The sequence below is a fragment of the Dryobates pubescens genome, chromosome 17 (genome assembly GCF_014839835.1).
Source record: "Dryobates pubescens isolate bDryPub1 chromosome 17, bDryPub1.pri, whole genome shotgun sequence".
In the NCBI taxonomy this organism is placed as follows: Eukaryota; Metazoa; Chordata; class Aves; order Piciformes; family Picidae; genus Dryobates; species Dryobates pubescens.
Genome location: NC_071628.1, coordinates 14415658 through 14435487, shown reverse-complemented (window position 1 = coordinate 14435487; position 19830 = coordinate 14415658). Strand labels below are relative to the sequence as shown.

General features: G+C 50.7%; 1 protein-coding gene across 1 annotated transcript; it reads left to right on the top strand.

Moving 5' to 3' along the window:
- The first annotated feature begins 639 nt into the window (after positions 1 to 639).
- ONECUT1 (one cut homeobox 1) lies at positions 640 to 17846 on the top strand. Its single transcript, XM_009906449.2, has 2 exons — positions 640 to 1864; positions 17432 to 17846. The coding sequence occupies exons 1-2, from the start codon at positions 784 to 786 to the stop codon at positions 17722 to 17724; spliced, it is 1374 nt and encodes a 457-aa protein (XP_009904751.2). The 5' UTR covers positions 640 to 783; the 3' UTR covers positions 17725 to 17846.
- Positions 17847 to 19830: the final 1984 nt, after the last annotated feature.

Genomic DNA, 19830 nt, shown 5'->3' with positions numbered 1-19830 from the left:
AGCGTGGGTGGACACGAAGATGGGGTGAGTGGGACACAGCGGGCACAGCTCGTGGGCTCCTCAGGGCAGGCGGTCTCACCCCCGGAAACTCACCGTGAGGTGAGGAGGCTCCGCGCTCACGGAAAGCGCGGAGTCACCGAAGGGGTGGGTCGGGAGGCTCTCATACCCGGGAGCCGCCCGCAAGGCGGAGGCGGACTGCGGGGTGGGTGGCCCTTTATGCCCAGTGGGGAACGGATGAAGGCGAGGGGCGGGGGGGGGGTGTGGGGTAATAGAACCCGAAACAGCATCACTGCACCAACGACTCTGAACAGCGCAGCGTGGGGCTCGCCTCCTTAATAGGGGGCGTGACGTCACGGGGCGGGGCCAAACGGAGGGGGCGGTGCAGCGGGGGCGCGGCGCGCATGCGCTGTTTTGGCGGCCGCGCCGCTGCAGCAGCGGAGCCGTGTCCAAACGGCGGAGTGCAGAGAGAGACATGGCTAGAGATGGCGAGGGACGCGGCCAGACACCCGCCGCGGCTGCGGAGCCCGGCCTGAGGGAGCGGGGGCCCTAGGACCGACCCGACGGGGAAAAAAAAACAAAAACAAAACCAAAAAACCCAACAAATAAATAAATTTTTTAAAAAAGGAAAAAAAAAAAAAAAGACAAGCAAAGCCACCGGCCCGGCAGGAGCAGCAGCACCGCCACCAGCTCGTCCGCCGCCGACCCGCGGCCGCCGCGAAGAGCTCCGGGACACCCCACCGCCCACCAGATAGATGTGCGGTCCAGCCGCCCGCACGGTCGACGATGAACGCGCAGCTGGCGATGGAGAACATCGGCGATCTGCACGGGGTGAGCCATGAGCCGGTGCCCGCCGCCGCTGACCTGATGAGCGGCAGCCCCCATCACCGGAGCGCAGTGGCCCACCGCGGCAGCCACCTGCCAGCCCACCCGCGCTCCATGGGTATGGCGTCCATCCTCGACGGCGGCGACTACCACCACCACCACCGGCCGCCCGACCACGCGCTGACGGGCCCCCTGCACCCCACCATGACCATGGCCTGCGAGACACCCCCCGGCATGAGCATGAGTAGCACCTACACCACATTAACCCCTCTGCAGCCTCTACCTCCCATCTCGACGGTCTCGGACAAGTTCCCTCACCACCACCACCACCATCACCATCATCATCACCCCCACCAGCGGATACCGGGCAACGTGAGTGGCAGCTTCACGCTCATGCGAGACGAGAGGGGTCTGGCGTCTATGAACAATCTCTACACCCCCTACCACAAGGATGTTACCGGCATGGGGCAAAGCCTCTCTCCGTTATCTGGATCGGGCCTGGGAAGCATCCACAACTCCCAGCAAGGGCTGCCCCACTATGCTCACCCCAGTGCCACCATGCCCGCCGAAAAAATGCTCACCCCAAACGGATTTGAAGCCCACCATCCTGCCATGTTAGCCAGGCATGGCGACCAACACCTCACCCCCACATCCGCTGGCATGGTGCCTATCAACGGGATCCCACACCACCCCCATGCCCACTTGAATGCCCAGAGCCACGGGCAGATCCTGGGCTCTGCCAGGGAGCAAAACCCTTCTGTAACTGGTTCGCAGGTCAACAGTGGAAGTAATTCAGGGCAAATGGAAGAAATCAATACCAAAGAAGTAGCTCAGAGGATCACCACCGAGCTCAAGCGATACAGCATCCCCCAGGCTATCTTCGCCCAGAGGGTGCTGTGCCGCTCTCAAGGGACTCTCTCAGACCTGCTGAGGAACCCTAAGCCCTGGAGCAAGCTCAAATCCGGCCGGGAGACCTTCCGCAGGATGTGGAAGTGGCTCCAGGAGCCGGAGTTTCAGAGGATGTCTGCTCTGCGGCTGGCAGGTGAGCCCGCTGCGGGGCGGTCGGGGCACGGCACTGGTGGAGCTGGGGCCCCGGGCCTGTTCAGGCCGCCCTGGTCCCCCTGCCTGCCCCTGAAGAGCAGCCCTGCCTGCCCTCTGCCGCTCCGCTTCTCTCCTGTCCCCGCTCCCTCTCCCAGTTCCGCGCACCGGCACCGTCCGGCTCCTCCGCGACACGCTCCCGGCTGCCAAACAAAGCCGAGCCGGGGTTCGGGCTGAGGACTGCGGCTCCCCGTCTTTCCCCGTTATTCCGGGTGGGGGGCACCCGACACCCTCGCCTGTCGCCAGCGGGACGGTGTCCAGCGCGCCCGGTAACGGAGAGCTGACGACACTCTCACCGGCCGGTGGCAGGGCTTGCCCGGAGCGGGCAGGGCGAGGCGGAAATGCTTTAATCGGCGTCTGTCTGAGCGATCGGGGCTTACCGGGCAGTAGTGGTCCCCGAAGCAGGGCTCCGCGCACCGGTACTGCCCGGTACGGCCCATGAACGGGGTGCGGAGGAGCCCTGGTAAGGCACCTCCGAGAGGAGTCAATGTGTTGGCTTTGTGCTGGCGGTGGCGGCACCCCCCCGGGGCAGCGGGTTCCGAAGGCAGCAACCGGCGGGCCTCGAAGCCGGAGCTAGCTCCGCGTCCCGCCGGGCTAGACTGGGTGTGCTGGGGCTTTCCCACAAAGGCTACGAGCCCGGCCTGTGAGTGGTGGCTGGAAAACGCTAAAATCGTTAGATTTTGGGTTAATTTGGTTTTAATCATCATTAGGCCGCGGAGTTTGAATTTTGCATGGGTGCCTCTGCATGTCGCAGCTCTGGTATTGTCTGCTTGGAGGTCTCAGTCCCGTTCGGTACCTGTTCTCTTCCACCACCTCCCCAAACTCGCCAGCCTGTACTCTCAGAGCTGAGGCCGGGTTTAATATGCCGTGAGTGAGGGTTTGTTAATTAAGTGATAGGTCTCCATTAATTTGTCCCTGGAGAACGCGAGACAGTCAATCCAAGTTGGAGACGGGGTCACTGATCCGTTTCACAGATAAAAAATAAGGGAAGGGCCAAATCTTTATCCTTTGAAATGCAGTAACAGTCCTGCGCTTTCGATTATCCCGACGCTGGGGGTTGGGAACCACTTCCCGACCCTGCAGGAACCCGGCTGAGGCACTATCTTCCTCCTTGCCTGGTTCCAGCCGGCCTCCTCGTTTCTGAAGCCTAAAGCCGTGCTAGGAAGGGCCCGTAGCAATTTCTCCCTCCCCTGCCGTAACTGGCCCTGCGGAGCACGCCGGTGGGAGGACGTTGCTCTCTTTGGCTTTTACTCTTGCAGAGTCAGTTTCAAAGGTCTGAGCTCTCACAAAATGCCCTTTCCGCCTTCCCTTTTTCAACAACCACCCCACCAGAAGAAAACCCTCGTCTTGCTGGTGCTACCCCGGACAGCAGGATGGAGTTTGTGTTCCAAATATCCCCTTAACGATTACTAAGACGAACTTTCTTCTGTTTGGAACGTATTTTTACGACAAATCGGTCGACCTGAATCTCCGCTCATTTGCATAGATCGATACTGGAAACAACCCCTCACTTCGGAGTCTGTTGGCATCCCTTCCCTGGCGCTGCCGGCTGAGAAGCTCTGCCAGCGCCGGCTGCAGGCCCAGCCGGGAGGGAGGGGGCAGCTTCCCCCTGGCGTGGCCGAATTCTGCCGGGAGACGGCCCCGCTCTACATAGCTGCCGGGTCTGGACAGACGCATTGTTGGCTTCTGCCCCCAAACCGCCCAAACCTGCAGCCACCCCCGCGCTGCCCTCGCATAAACGGATCCCGGTAATCCCGTTAGACAGACAAAGGCTCATTATTCCATCTTCCATTTCCGATGACACCCGAGAGCTGGCACCTTACAAAAACGGCCTCCCTGTGCTGAAACTGGGCTCGCTGACCGGGAAGGCAGGGGAAGGGGTGGCGGAATGTCGGGCAGGGCCGCTTGCACTCCGGCGTCATATGCAAACGGTGGGGCAGTGCCGGGCCCTGCCGGGCCTCCTCAGGGCTCTTCCCGCGCAGCCCGTGGCTTCGTCCGGTGCAGCCCCGCCCGAGCGCGGGCAGCTCCGCAGCACGTGGTCATTTGCATAGCGCTGCGTCCCAGCCAATGGGGGCGGCCTGCTGAGCTCCCCGTCTGCCCCTTTCTGCGCGCCCCTCAGCGCCTCTCCGCGCAGCCCGCACCACGCTGCGGGCGATCTGCTGTAAATGCATCGAGGATCGATTTTATTTTGCGCAGGTTTTAAATGTGTGATGATCTTACTAAGTGGTAAAACTCTGCCCCGATTGATATTGACATATGAACATCAATTCAAAATATCATAAATTACTCCAGCTGACACAAATTAAATTTCACATCTAAATTATAACTCACTCCCGGGCATTTAGGGAATTACCAGGTAGATAAATACCAGAGTCCTCACCACCTTAATTTCTTTTCTTTCTAATATCCTTCCAGCAGCACCTGGGAGGCAGTGAGGGGGATGGAGCCTGCTTATTTTAGGCCTCATGGTCTTGACCAGCATTTTATCTTGAGTATTTGCCCCTTCCAGCCATCCCTGGGGGATTCCTACCTCCCAGATTACAGAAGCTCCAACAAATAGAGGAAAAATTGGTAGTTACATGGAAGCAGGATTGAGGTCTTGACACTTCCTGGGCTGTCTCTTGAAATGTAAGCAGAACTACTAATTGCAAAGCTGACCTCTTCCAGCCTCCATCTTATTCATCCCATCTTCCTTCTTCTCTCTGTTCTCTTTTCCTTTGTCTGTCCCCCTCTCTCTCCCCCTCTACTACTGAATATTTATCTATTTGGCCATTTCTCCATTAGTTAGTGTTCCCTCTCCCCGCCTCCACTGACATTTAGAAGGGCAGTGAAGGGACACCGAAAAAAATAAATACAATTCAAAGAAAATGTACAGCCTTTCTGCGGCCTGCTGGGATTTAAGGGTGAATTTATTTTTGGCTATTTTCATCTGGAGAGGGAGCAGGAATAGGAGGGGACCAAGAAGTCAAAAATCATCTCATCTTGTTCTGGAAAAAAATCATCAGCTTCGAGCTGTTTGTTATTATAAACACATCTGCCTGGAGGCGGCTTGCGGCCCCGCACAGCCGGCCCCCGCATAGCCTACACCAGGGGCGAAAGGGAAGCGCCGAGCGATAAACATTCTGGGAGTGGGCAAGGGGGGTATAAGGGACCTCCAGAGGCCACTTTGACTCTACTGCAGGAGGGTGTTTGCTTACCCGAGTTGCACTCTCGGAGCGAGCGCGTCCCGAAGGGGGCCCTTGGCGGCGGCTTCCCCATCAGGCATTCCGAGCCGGTCCCGGGGCGCCGGGAGCCGGTCGAGGGGAGAGGGGACCTTGGGGAACTGCGCTCGCCCGTGGGACTCATGCCGGGGGGCTATGGGGGAGCGGCTTGTACCTCCAGAGCTGCTCCGTATTTGCCTGTGACCTGGCTCCTGTTCTTCACAGTTGCATCTGTTTGTCATCTCGTTTTCTTTCTCCCTCCCAATGTGAATCCCGGCTAAGCTGAAGCCTTGGGAAGCTGGCGAGAAATTCTCGCCAAATTAGTTGTAGAGAAATCGATACAGTAATCAGAGTGTTTTCCACATTAAATATGAAATCTAATGAACGCCATTTGCACCTTTCGCCCCTCCGGCCGCCTCGGTGAGCGGGGGGAAGGTCGATGCCTCCCGGCCCCAGCAGCGCCTCAGCCCCGATTGCCTCATTAGGGCCTGTTTAATATTTACCCAGCGGGGACTTTGCATAAAAGCATTTGCATCAGGGAGGCGGAGGGCATCGACCAGGGGCTTCTCGCCGACGCCCGAGCATGGCAGGGGCCTGGGGAAAAGTCCCTGCCCCTCCCCGCGGGCCGCCCGAGCACCGCGGGGACATCCGCGAACCTAGCTCCGCGCACCGCGGGCGGTGACAGCGGCCGCTCCGCGGCTGCCGGCCGGGGCTGGGACCGAGGCACGGTGCTCCGGTCCGGTGGGACCGGAGGACAGGAATGCAGGCCCCATCCAGCCTCCGGTGCAGCGCTCAGTGCGCAGCCGGGCGGGCACTGGGAGTCGTGGTTGTTTGCCGGCCGTGTCCTTGCGGCGGGATTGATTTGCAGCCGCTCGCACACAGCCGCGTTTGCCCTTCGTTAATGTTTGCCCAGCGGGAGGAGGAGGTGCAGGGCCGGGCGACGGCGAGTCGGCGTTCCTTCGCACCAGGCTAGGCCCTCCCCACGCCAGTCCCCGCGGAACCTCCGCCCTCGTAGCAAGGCTCAGCCCTTTCTTGTTCCTTTGTTTGTTCCTTTGTTTGTTTGGTTGGTTTGTTTGTTTTAATTACCCGCCGCGTGGCTGAGAGTCTCCGGGACGGGCTGTGCCCCGCTCCTACCGTCCCTGCCGTTCAGATGCAACAACCTCAAAGCGGGGCCGCTCCCGACCGTGGCCACTGCCAGGGCCCTCTCATGGGTTACCGCAAGGCCGGGCCGTAAGTGCATTGCCGGTCCGGCCCGCTGTCTCTAACCCACTCTGACCGGCCAGGGCCACCCGGCCGTCCCCACGTCGCAGCTTGGTTGCCAGGGGTTCTGCGCCATCTACTGACCGCCGACGGGCGGGAGCCAGACCCGCCGATCCGGGCACACCGCCTGTATCGGGCAGCGATGGCTGTTCCGGTGAGCGTTGCGGGCCAGGTGGCATCCTGGCGAGGTGCCCTGCGCCGGTGCACGGGCTGCCGCCGTCCGCTGCTACCCCCTGTCCCCGGCGCGGGGGCGAGCCTGGAGGAGCAGCACGACGCGGCTTCAGGACCGCGGACAGCTACTGCCAGCACGGCCCCGCTCGCGGCGCGACCCTGGCGGGACCGACCTGGCCCTGGCAACGCCGCGTCCGAGCAAGTCTCGTGGCAGGTCGGGGTGAAGCCAGCCCTCTCGTTTTGGGGACGAGGCCACCCGGAGCCGGACCATGGGGACCTGCGGAGACGCCTAACGGCTGCTGGCTCCGGTGGGGAGCAGCGGCTCATTGATTTTTCATCACGGCAGCCTGCAATTAAGGTTGCTCTGGTACGCTGTGGGCTGGGCTGTGCACCCTCTGTGCCCGCGGCCGGGCTGTGGCATCGGAGGTGTCTCGGTTCTCGGCCGGGCAGCGCGCCCCGGAAGACTTCTTTTGGGGATGGGTGCTTTGGTAAGGGTGCGTGGCCAGAGGGGAAGCAAGCTCCTCACAGCACCGTGACTGTGCATTGTCTCCCCCCGGGCCCTGCAAGTTAGAGGGGTGGGGATGGCCCAGGAGGAGAGGAGAGAGGGGTTCATGGTGTCAGGGCTGTGCCCACTATAGCTGGGGAGCCCGGGCATTGCCGGGGCTGCAGCTGAGTGCTGACCTTCGCATAGGCATTTCCCTTTACACAGACGGAAAGGCGCGCCATGGTTAGAGTGAAACATAAGTATCGAGATGCACAGGCCAGTGTCGGTCTTTGCATGTACCGCCTCTAAACGAAAGCTCATGCTTTGTGTCAGCCTTTTCCTATGTGGCAGAAGGACTCCCGTAACCTCCACCGGAGGGAAAAGTTCGTTTCGAGGGAGAACTAAGGTGACTCTTAAGCGCGGGAGCTTTGCTGAAGGGCTGGTGACTTTAACCTGAAGACTACAGGCATTTACTGAGGACCGAACCCTGGACCCACCATGGCTTTATGTCGAGTACTTCCGTGATCAAATCGATAAATGATTATTCGCATTTCAAACGTCATTCTATCTGGATAAATCACATACTGACAGAGAAGCGGCCGATGCTTACTGACTTTCTTCGGAAATGCAGTTTACTTGAGCCGTTTTCCTTAAGAGGAAGTCAGTTTTATGATGCTGAAAGAGTAATTTATAGGAACAATTTATTATCTCAACAGCAGTTTTGATTTTGGGTTCCTTCTCCCCCCCCCCCCCCCCCCCCGGTTTTAGGGAGAAAGGAAGTCTCAGTGGTAGTGTTTTATGTACAGCCCAAACGGCAATTAAAACGCAATGGATTACTGTTGGGTGCGCAAGCAGTACCGCCGGCTGCTGCGGGCTGCGGAACGTTGGCGCTGGTATGTGTGTGATGGAACATTAGAAATGCTACTACTGCGAACAGATAAAAGTATGAAGTGTCACGGCGACTTCCTCAGCGACTTCGGGGCAGCTGCTGAAGCGAACCTTCCCTGAGGCTATGGATATGCTGGCGCAGCAATCCTGTCACATACCTGTCGCTAAGAAGTTACCCAGAGGCGGTGCAATTAGTGCAGGTTCATTAGTGCGGACAGGGCTACAGTCCTTCCCTCGCAAGGGCAGTTGCCATACTGCCGCCTCCCAAAACGGGTTTCTCTTGTTTCTCGTTCCTCTGAGACGTACGTCCCTATTTGGAATTTAGTGTCAGAAGAGGCTGAGGGCTTAAAACTTGGAGCAGAAGGCGCGGGGACGGACAGGAAGGTTCTCAGGAAAGCAGCCCGAGACGTTTTTTAACTGACTACCCGTAATGTCCTAGTGAAGGTTTTGCAATGGATTGCGTCACTTCCACAACTCAGAAACTCCGTTTTTCGGAGTCTGCAGCAGAATCCCGGGCGGGGGCAACAGCAAGAGAGGGGATGAGCCGTCTTACGGCCGGGCCCGTTATCCGAGCGCCGCGCAATTCCACGCGGGAGGGTATGTTCCACCGCGCTGCTCAATATAGGTGGCAGCGGGTTGATGGGACCAGTGCAGTTCTGCAGCCGCCTATGTCCGGGAAGCCCGCACGGGAGTGACCGGGGCGGGGCTGTCGGTGCTGCAGCTGCTCCCGGGAGCGCGGGGCGGGGCGGAGCGGGGCGGGGCAGCGCGCAGCAGGCTGAGGAGCGGCGCAGAGAAAAGCGGACAGGTACAGGCGGCGTTGCCCGGCTGTGGGGTGTGGAACAGGCGGAGAAGCGCGACGCTAAGCGGGCGGCGCGGCGGAGGTGCGTACGGCGTTCCCCGTTGGACAGTGCGGAGTGGTGTGGATGCAGAGCGGTGCAGAGTAATGAGATATGGAGCGAAACGATGCGGTACAAAGCGGAGCGGGGCGGGCGGCGCTCTCTGTTTGGGTGGCGTGAGGCAGCGCGGGTGCGGAGCAGTGCAGTATGGAGCGGCGTGGAGCCGTGCGGAGCAGTGCGAAGCGCTTTACCCCCTTACTGGGCAGCGGTATGGTGCGTAGCGCTTTGCCCCAGCGCACGACCGCGGAACGGGAGCTGCGAGGGGCGGGCGCCACCCAGGGGCCGGGAGCTGCCTGCTCCTCTACGGCGGGAACCGGGGTGGGGGGGAGGGCGGAAAGAGCTAACGCGATTAAAATATTGATGTGGTCTCAAAAATCGTTCATTAAGGCAATTTAATCTTTGCTATTAAATGCCCTTTCAATTCATTTGAGGTAATTAAGATGCAGTTAAAGTGATTAAATTCTAATTACTTATGCTAGACAAAGAAATATTTGTCATGGTAATATGGTTAACTAAAGACCTACCTAAAGAAATTTAACGTGTACTTTAAATGATATCACGGGAAAATCAGGTGCTTTCCCCTGATTGATCCACTTAGCAACATACTCTGTAATGGTGATGTCAGCTCACTCAGGTGGTTACAGGTCCATCAACACCGTGCATTTGTGTAAATCCCAGAATCCCAAACTGTTGAGTCAGCACTCCTTGGCCATACCCACACCCACTTTATTATTCAGAGGTAGCAAATTAGGGTCACTCATTTTAACACAGTACACAAGAGTGAGATCTTTACCATCCAGTGTCATCTGCGAGTTTCTGGTATACAAATCCATTTTTACCTCTTTACTTGTTATAGAATTGTAGAATTGCCTGGTTGGAAAATACCTTAAGGTCATCAAGCCCAATTATATCCAAACATCTTGCTGTACACAACCGATAGACCATGTCCCTAAACACCCTGTGAAACAAGAAAAGAGGGATATTGCCTGGGCCTGATGGCAGAGAAATGGATCAAGTGACTGCCCAAGGGATGGGTACACCCATACTGCAAGGAAGTGTAAATACAAGTCACTAGAGAGACAAGCACAGAACACAGAATGATACTGGGAGTAACAAGAAGAAATTTGTTGTGGGTTCAGATATTTCAGGGTAGTCCCTACTTTCTTCATCTGAAAGAGGAAAGTTTGGGGAGTAAAACTGTGTCACCCGTGTAGGTGTTCATCCCTCACATGTGAATGGCTTTATCCTATGATGTGCTGAAGCTTTTGAGAATGCTTTTTGCAGCATCAACATTGTCTTCTACCCGATACAATGGGAGCACAAGGCTAAGAGCTGCCTTGACACACAGGAGGTCTGACTCATGCAGCACTTCTCTGGAGGTATTTCATCTGCCAGGCACCTTCAAAGGCCTCGGGGCAGGATGGAGCAGTGCAGGGGATCACCAAATATCAAAGTGAATGCCAAACATTCTATGACAAACAGATGTGCTTGCTTTTAGTTCATGTGGTGAAGTCTGCCCATGGGTAGTATGTGTCTTATAGTCCCCTTGTCTGGGTCTCATATTCCCCTAAATACAAAGGTTTTGATAATTAGGGAAGAGCTGTTATCTGTGTCTCTCTGCATGTTCCAGAGGTGTTGTTCACATGATAAGGATGGATCTTATCTCACTTTGTTATATATTATCATCACCATGAATCTGCCATAAACTTTTGGCTGCTTGTTTGCATTGAGTCATTGTAGCCCATGTGATTAGGACTATCTCTGATGCCCAAAGTTCTTAAGCAGTTTGAACCTTCTATGGAAATCCTGCTCCATTTTCCACGCTAGGGTAGAGGCTCCTTCAGAGTAATATCCTCAAGTACACTTTCTAGTTTGTACCAGTGACGTGTTTTCATTCTCTTATAATGTTATTGGATATTTTGTGATTTTTCCAAACTCAAAGCAGATGCATCAGAAAGAGATTACCAGGGTCTTACTGAGTGCAGTTCAAGCTTTAGCTGAGGTGGTTCTCAGCCTTTATAGACTAGACACAGTAGAGATTAGAAAATACATATAAGACAGGTTCTGTGCACAAGGAAGTTTAGATTACTAGAATACTAGGCTTTGCAAGAGGAGGGGGAGAAGATAATTGTCATAAAACTGTTGAGAACTGCCTCAATCAGTCTAAAATATACCTCTTTACCTCTGCCATGTCACACTCAGAAACATAGGGCTTTTGTCAGCACTTCTTTGAGCTGGGCAGCATCATTTATTGGGGTTTTCCCACTCACAAAGCTGTTGGCTAGTTAACTCCCCATTGCTTTCTGGGAATTTCACACTGAAGTCTTTGAGAGAAGAATAAAGCAGTTTGTTTTGATTTTTGCTTTCTTTTTTCCCCTCTTATCTGTCTGTAGAAAATACAATGCTCACAATCAGTAAGGATGAGGGTGGTGGTGACGACCCCAGACCTCAATGTTGAGTTTACCTTGTGCTGTGGAGCAACCAGAAGGTGCCTCCTCAGGCAAGACAGAGCTGAGCCTATAGTCACAAGAGATCACCAGTTCTCTATGTTCCCCAAAATGAACATTTCAGCAATAAAATCTGTTCCTACAGACTGCTTCTGTCTGTAGCATCAGGCTCAACCTTCCAGCTACAGTGCTAATTGGTGTCAATTTGTCAAGTGTGATGGAAATTAGTGTGGTGTGAATCTGCTCATGGGGAGCTGAACCAAGACTGCTGCCTCATCTAGTATAGGGCACTCTATGGACATCAAATAATAATGGCTTGTGGTCAGCAGTGACCTGAGCCAGAGCTGGACACATGACCTGTCACCTCAGGGTGAAAGGCTCCCATCCCATTGCTGGTGGCCAGCACATGGTCTGTTCCCCATGTCTGCCAGTCCCTGAATTTAGCATGGCTGAAGACATTGTTGTGTGTCTCCTTGTTTTGGACCTGACCTGTTTATAAACAGAAGAAAAGGCTCACTGTAAGTGGAGTTCCACTGTGGCTTCCCCTCTCCATGGTGTGAGGAGACTCACATCAAGGCAGTGGTGGGACTGTATGCTTCCCAGAAGAGCTGTAGTGCTATGCTGTGGCAGTGCACTTGGGCAGGCATGCTCTCATCTTGCTGTCCTGTGTCCCTTCTCCCCTTCTAGACACTTTGTATGGTCAAAAACACAGTTGTGGCTGTTGTGTGTGTCTGTCCTGGAGCACTGCTGTGGGCAGCTGGTGATCAGTGTGACCTTTTGGAGAGCCTGGCCCCTGCCACAGCCTGTCAGCATGCATGTAAGAGCACAGCTCTCTCAATGCTAAATTAGAGTCTGAACCCCCCTAAATCCATCTTCTTCAGCATCTGCTGCTTTTCTGTCCTATGTTACAGAATGTGCACTCAGTGATGATGATTGGGCCACTAAATGAGCAATGATGGTGACAGTGGTCCTCTGCCTTCTCAGCTAGCCATGGGCTTGGCATGGGGTTTGCCAGATAGGGTTTTCCTTTGTTGCTCCCCCTGCTCTGTTGCTAATTTTTCTTGTGGTGGTATTTTATTATGTGCTTCAAACAATCCAACAGAAAACAAAATTATTAAGAGTTTTACTGGTTTCATTCTTTGGTTCTGGAAAGGAAAAGTCACATTTGACAGATACAGCTAGGCACATGTGTATTCGCCAAGTGCTCCTGAAAATTGATTTATGGTAATCATGGTTTCTTTCTTTAGATTTTAAGAAGAAATCCACCCTCTAGGGATGAAAGACTAAATCAAGCACCAGGGTTAACACCTGAGCTTATTGTAATCTTGACTTTCAAACTGACAGAAGAGTGTGGTTCACATCACAGGTGGGCAAAATACCCTCTTCACTATCTCAACTTAGACATGCAATTAGCATGTTTCCATAGGGGACACGATCCTGCTGGCACTCCCGGCAGAGCAGGACTGACCCTACTGTGCTGCACAGAGCCAGGGCCAGCCAGGCACAGCAGAAGAGCAGCAACAGATGGTGGAGCTGCAGCAGTGAGGCCTCGGTTCCATGCCATGCACAGGCAACAGAGCCTCAATGAGACATTCAGACCTTACACGGTTTGGCAAGTGAGCTCGGCCAAATCCCTTGGGCAGCTTAGAAGGAACAAATGGAAACAAAAATAGATTGATGGACTGTATCAGGAGAATTGCAAGTGTCAAAAATATCTGTTGTTCAGGGCAGAGGAAGATGGAAGTGACTAGAAGAGGCCAGAGTTCAGCTGTGGATTTATAAGGCTCCTTCTGGTGCTGATAATCTTGTATTGTCATATCTGCACATGTGTTGCTCTTTCTTTATCCTCTGTTTTGCTCTTTTCTTAACTAGACTTTCTTAAGGCTTTTTCAAAAGGCATCACCAGGAGCATCACTCAGCTGGGGCAGCCCAGAGACAAAAGAGCCCAGCTGCCTGCAGCAGGGAGTGAGGGCAGCAAGGACAGTGTGTGTGCATCTGGGGAGCACAGCACCCCACAGAGCACCTGAATTCAGCTTCTGTGATTTGGGAGAGGGTCCTCTCACAGTGCTTCTGGGCAGGAGCAGGAGGGACATCAATGCGACTACTTTTACTGCCTTCTGCTGTGTAAAATAAAATCCAGATTGAAGGTTTGTGATAAACAGTTTTGAAGAGAGACTCTAGTGTTTTCCCCAAAAAAACCCATTTTATTTGGTGTTTCTGGAGACTCTGATTTCAGAGGATATCCTTACCAGCATTAGAGAAGTACCTGCCCAAGCAGGTGTAGTACTTTGTCTGAGCATCACCTGGGTTGAGCACAGGCTGCTGTCACTGATCTGGTTGGCCCCAATTTGTCAGCCCTGGTAGTGTGAGCTGGCTGGTCTCTCTGCCTGCTCTGGGCAGACTCTCATGCTGGAGCAGATTTTATCCCATGGTGTACATTTGTTCTCTGGCAAGGTGGAAGCTACAATTTATTATTAAAATTGATTTGCTCCAGTGCAGGGAAAATGATCTTAAGGAAACCCTATTATGGTTTTTCAGTATCGCCATTATTTATTTTTAAGTGCTATTAATATTCCTGAGTCTAGACAAGGCAGAAGATGAGAGGTGCTATCCACTCTTGATGCTCACAACTCCAGGCCTGGCAGGACTCTTTGAATAATTAAGCATATTGGGAAATTTTCACCTTTGATCTAGCTCTGGCAAATACTAACAGGAGGAGAGCTGAAAAGGAAACAACTTTTGCACTGCCTGAAAACAGTTCAGATTTTGAAGCTATTTCCAGCCTCCCCCAGGTGAAAAACGGCTCTGGAAGCAATGCTGGGCAGAGACAGACCCAGTGTGCTGCTCAGCAGAGGCCGGGGGTACGGGGGGACTCAAGAGTCCAAACTGGGCTGCTCTGCCAGGAGCACTGCCTGCCTTGGCTTCAGCAGCTGGGGCTGTGCAGTGGCCAGCAAGGACTGAATGTGTTGTGTTTCATTTAAGGTCCCAAATTGCAATTGAGTCAATATCTCAGTCCCTGAACTAACACATCATTAGTTCTTAATTTAAAATAGAAGAACTCCAGCTGAAATGTGAGGACAAGAACTGTCTTACTACACAGGCTAAATTAGAGCTTATCTTCACCTGCTCCCTGTGAGTGTGGATCAAGCCTTAGGGAACCAACAGTTCTGCATGATAGTTTGTTAAAATATAAGGTCCACACTGGTCTGGAGGAGGAAGGCATGGCTCCCAGCTTCTCCAGGAGCCACCATGGGAATCTCAACACTCACTTTCTGATGGGCTTGACTGAAATCAAGTTTTATTTGCAAGAGACTAAAATTGGGTTATTTGTGTCATAGATTGGATGAGATATATTTTATTCTGCCCAGCAATGAGCACTTTTTTCTTACCTCTGTGATGTTACCAGCAGTAATTATGAGGTCTCTTGTACAACTGAAGTTGAGAAGCAAGATATGTTGTAACTTTTGGGGTATCTTCTAAGGAAATAATTATTCAGAAGTATTACATTTCAGGAAATGAGCATAGGCTCAGGAGGACAAGTTAAGCAAATTAGTTTCATAATATATAGTTAGTGGGTTTTTTTGTTATTCTCTTTGATTTCAGAGAACTCATTATTTCATTACTACTATTAATTGTTCACAAACATTATTAGTTTGTGATTGAAACCCTGAAGATTATCACTGCTAATTGCAATAGCTTTGTTTCTCTGCTGTGACTGTGATTTGTGATATGATGATTGCCGTGGAAGCATCATATGGTGTTGACTCAGACCACTCTTCTATTTGTGTAGTTAGGGTCTTGTGACAAACGATGATCTGGACAGTGTCTAGGTGAAAGCTGGAATTTGTGTAGTCAACATAGCAGGTTAATACTTAGAACTATTTGAAAAAAGAAATGTAAAGCTGTGTGAGCAGAAATGAAGCACTGGACATGACAAACATTACCTGAGTTTGCTTCATGTCCTTTTCTGCGTGAGCCCACAAACAGAAGTGTCAGAGTCAGAGCTGGAGGCTGAGGTAGTTACGGAGCTGATCTGCAGCTTCTTTCACAGGACCATCAAATGGTTAGACATGTATAGAGAGTTGAGATGCTGTTGATACATTCTTTACTCCTCATTTCTAGCATTTGTCAGTAAATAATACACTATTCTCACAAAAACGTTTTTAACTCTTATCAATGTTAACTTTCAGTGGGGATGTGGAATTATTTCAGTAGGCACTGATTCCCACAGTGAATTCAGCAGCTTGATTCCAGTGGGGGCTCACTTGTGTGTGCAAATCTCTTTTTCTGCCCAGAAGTTCCAGTGTTTTAGAGGTCAGAATGTAACTTCAAAGCGCTCTTCAAAGGTTTTCAGATAAAAATAACTGTAGAAGATAGGAGTTTGGCATCCTAGTCCATTTGATTGATGTGTCATTGCTGAAAGAATGTGTAGCTGGAATATATATTGTTAGGTAGCTCTTCAAAAGCTTCTCCTCAGAAGGGGTTGAGATACTAGTGTCTCGGCCCCTGCCTTCCTGGGTCAGCAGAAGGCGCCTTTGCATCTCTTGAATCTTGCTCTCTGATCTGTGCAGTTGCTATCTCTCAAGTACAAAAGGTGGATGACTATTCTTATGCCTTCCTCAAGCAGTTAAACTCTCATGTCAAGGCTGGTTCTCAGTAGCAGTAAAAGAGGTAGGAAGACCTTTGTAAACTAATTTGCTGTTTTCATTTAGATAACCATGGAATAGGTGGAGACAGCACAAAACTCTTCATATAATCAGCACTGATCACCACAGAAATCAGGACTAGACAAGCACAGAGACAAACACCCATATTACCTTTAGAAATGCATCTCTAAATCACTGTTAAAGCACATTGTCAGAGGAAAAAAAAAGGGCGACAGACAACTTCAGACTCTTTTGACTGTGAGGCAGAGAAATACGGCCTCCCAAAGAAACCTTTATCCTAACAAGATGAGCTGTCAGACAGTTTAAGGCTGGCAGGAGGTATCTGGGATTTGCCCTCCCATCCTGTTGAATCCTGCCTGGAAGGTGATCTGCAAGGCAGATTTCAAATTGAAAGTGCCCGTTAATCATGTAGAGCAAAATAATGGTCTGAAAGGGAAAAAAAGGATGATAAATGAAATAAGACAAAGTTCTATAAGGAAGATTTACTATACCATTGTTCTTCATGTCAAAATGTGGTTTATTTTGTTCAGAATACATAATCATCTGTCCTGTAAGACTGTAGTATCACCCTGGTTTTCCCAAGTTCCTTATCTCTCAGCCAGTAAAAAATTACACACTGGACTGACAATACATGATAAACCTGTACGCTGCACTGGTTAGGCCGCACCTCGAGTACTGTGTCCAGTTCTGGGCCCCTCAGTTTAGGAAGGATGTTGACTTGCTGGAACGAGTCCAGAGAAGAGCAACAAAGTTGGTGAGGGGTTTGGAACATAAGCCCTACGAGGAGAGGCTGAGGGAGCTGGGGTTGCTTAGCCTGGAGAAGAGGAGACTCAGGGTTGACCTTATTACTCTCTACAACTACCTGAAGGGAGGTTGTAGACAGACGGATGTTGGTCTCTTCTCCCAGGCAAGCAGTACCAGAACAAGAGGACACAGTCTCAGGCTGCGCCAGGGGAGGTTCAGGCTGGATGTTAGAAAAAAGTTCTATACAGAAAGAGTGATTGCCCATTGGAATGGGCTGCCTGGGGAGGTGGTGGAGTCACCATCACTGGAGGTTTTTAGGAGAAGGCTTGATGGGGTGCTTGGTGCCGTGGGTTAGTTGTTTGGGCGGTGTTGGATTGGTTGATGGGTTGGACGCGATGATCTTGAAGGTCTCTTCCAACCTGGTTTATTCTATGTATTCTATGTAATAAAAAGTGGGTAAGGCTGACTTTAAGGCTCAGTGAATTTCCAGGCTGCCCCATATGGATTTTACACAGATTCTCAGCACTAATGTCTGTTATCAAAATGTAAGCTCTCAATAATAGCTTTTGCTATAACAGAAGTATTTTCTAACTTCTATTTCTAATGTGTTTTATAGCTTATAATAAGTTAGAAAATGAATTGCTATGCATCCTCTTCACATTTGGAAGCTGTCACCAACGGTCGTCTTTTCCTATACTGCATGCCCATGCATTCCTCTGCCAGCTCTTTCTAACTATCCTCTGCTTTCTTGCAGCGTGCAAGAGGAAAGAACAAGAGCATGGGAAGGATAGAGGGAATACACCCAAAAAGCCTCGGTTGGTCTTCACAGATGTCCAGCGTCGAACTCTACATGCAATATTCAAGGAAAATAAGCGTCCGTCCAAAGAATTACAAATCACCATTTCCCAGCAGCTCGGGTTGGAGCTGAGCACCGTCAGCAACTTTTTCATGAATGCACGGAGGAGGAGTCTGGATAAGTGGCAAGACGAGGGCAGCTCCAATTCAGGCAACTCATCTTCTTCATCAAGCACTTGTACCAAAGCATGAAGGAATAACCACGAACTAAACCTCGGTGGAAAAGCTTTAAAAAAAAAATAATAATAATAACTAAAGACAGACCAGGACCTCAACATAGCAGGTTTATACTTAGAACTATTTGGAAAAAAAAAAAAAAAAAAGAAAAAAAAAAAAAAAGAAGTTATTTATAAGTCCAAAGAAACCAAAGACTTATTTCACCTGCATTATGACTTTGTTCTAAGACACACACTTTAGTAGGGCGACGACTTGCAAAAAATAGAGGGAGAAGAAAGAAAAATGGAGGGAATGAAACGGAATGCAACGAGAAGAGAAACAGACCACTGGTCAAGCACCTTCACCCATGATCATCTTCACCGTACTTGGCTGTCTAGTGGTTTGGAGCATAGTGATTTCTTGTCATTGAATGGACATCTCTTCAGATACGGCTCTTCATTCCCACAGCAATTGCCGTGAAGGTGTATAGTGTATCTGTACTGCGTACACGCCAGTGGTTAGGGACTTAGTCAGGGCTGGTCTTCAGAGAGTGTTGTGCCATGGCATGACCGACAAAGCGTGGAGTCGTCTGAATTCATTTGAACGGTAGTGTGATTTTTGCTGTTTCATGGTTTGAACTTAACCGGTGCAACGCCTGGAAACAAGTTCAAAGTAGGCAAAGAAATTTTGAATGGTACCTAAACCAGTGCATTCTCTTTGTTTGTTAAGGAATGTTCAGATTAAAAAAAAAAAAAAAAAAAAAAAAAGGGAAAACTATTCCATCCATTAAAAAAAAAAAAAAATCAACTAGCTACCAAAGAACACATTTAATAATTATATTGCAGGTATTTTATTGCAATGATTTTAATATTCCAAAGCTATTTTTACACAAAATACTATGTAGAGTTATAGGTATAAACTAATCTAACTGTATAACACATAAAACTTGTAATCAAGACTGTTATTTGCAATTAGTAGAACCACATATTGTTTCTTTCCACGATTGGCAAGAAAGAATGTCATCTGAGGAGATCACAGCCGGTCAGCACACAGGTACTGGGATGCTGCTTCCGTTGAAGTCAGTGAGCCCTTTTGTCACCGGCTTCAACGCGAGCCAAGCGTGGGATTGCGCCGTAGCGATCCTGAGTGCGTCCCCTCCTTACACCCTCCCAGGCTGATGCTGCTGGGAGCCGTTGAGCCGCCCCGTGTGCAAACCGTGTGCTCTGTGTAAATGCAGCTCAGCTCTGCCATCTAGCCTGCAAACAGAGGACCTGAGGCGTTTTGTATGCAAAAATGGAAGCAGCTACGAGATGTAAAACCACAGGGCTCAGCATCTGATCAATACTCATTGACATTGGTAAGCTTTTTTTACCTATTGACTTGACTAGGCAAAGGAATAGCAATAGCTTTGAAGGCTTGTGGTCTTTTCCTATTGAAAGCAGTGGTACAACATCAGTTAACATCAGCGGGAAGAGCTCCAAGAGGAGCTCTGGTAGTGCTTCTGGAAGGCCAGATTGTGGTGCCTCTGAAATCAACAGCAAAATTCCCATGACACCATTGCAGCCCAGTGTTTTGTGGCATCATATCTGTGTGTAGCAGGCTCAGCTTTTGTCCCATGCATTCTTTCTTGCTGATCTATTAATCAGGATAATGCATGAAATAGCTTAAAGTTTGTAACTAAAAAGCTTTAAATGCTTTGTTGCTAACAGACCCATAGAAGAGAAATCATCCCATTCCTACTCTGATAAAATTAAACAGGAAATTGTGAAAAATCTGCATATTAAATTTTAGCATAAGGGAAAAAATAGACTTTAAAACCAATACGTGTGCCTGTTAGATTTCTAACTGGTGTTTCAAATTGCTGTAGTAATTCTGCTAAGTATGTTAAATTCCAGAGTAACCAAATATGCAGGCATAGGTCCAACGCAAGGATTCAAACCAAATAATCTTTCTTACACCCTTAAAACAAAAAAAAAAAAAAAGGAAAAAAGGTAAAAGAAAATTCAAGGTAAACTAGAATCCAGCCACCATCAACAATAGCCAATACTGGGTTCTGGGACAAAGCCCACTGAAAATATTGTCCACACCAAAGTTAAGTGACTGTGTAGCACCAGTTATTTCCCAAGAGGACAGGGTCTAGTC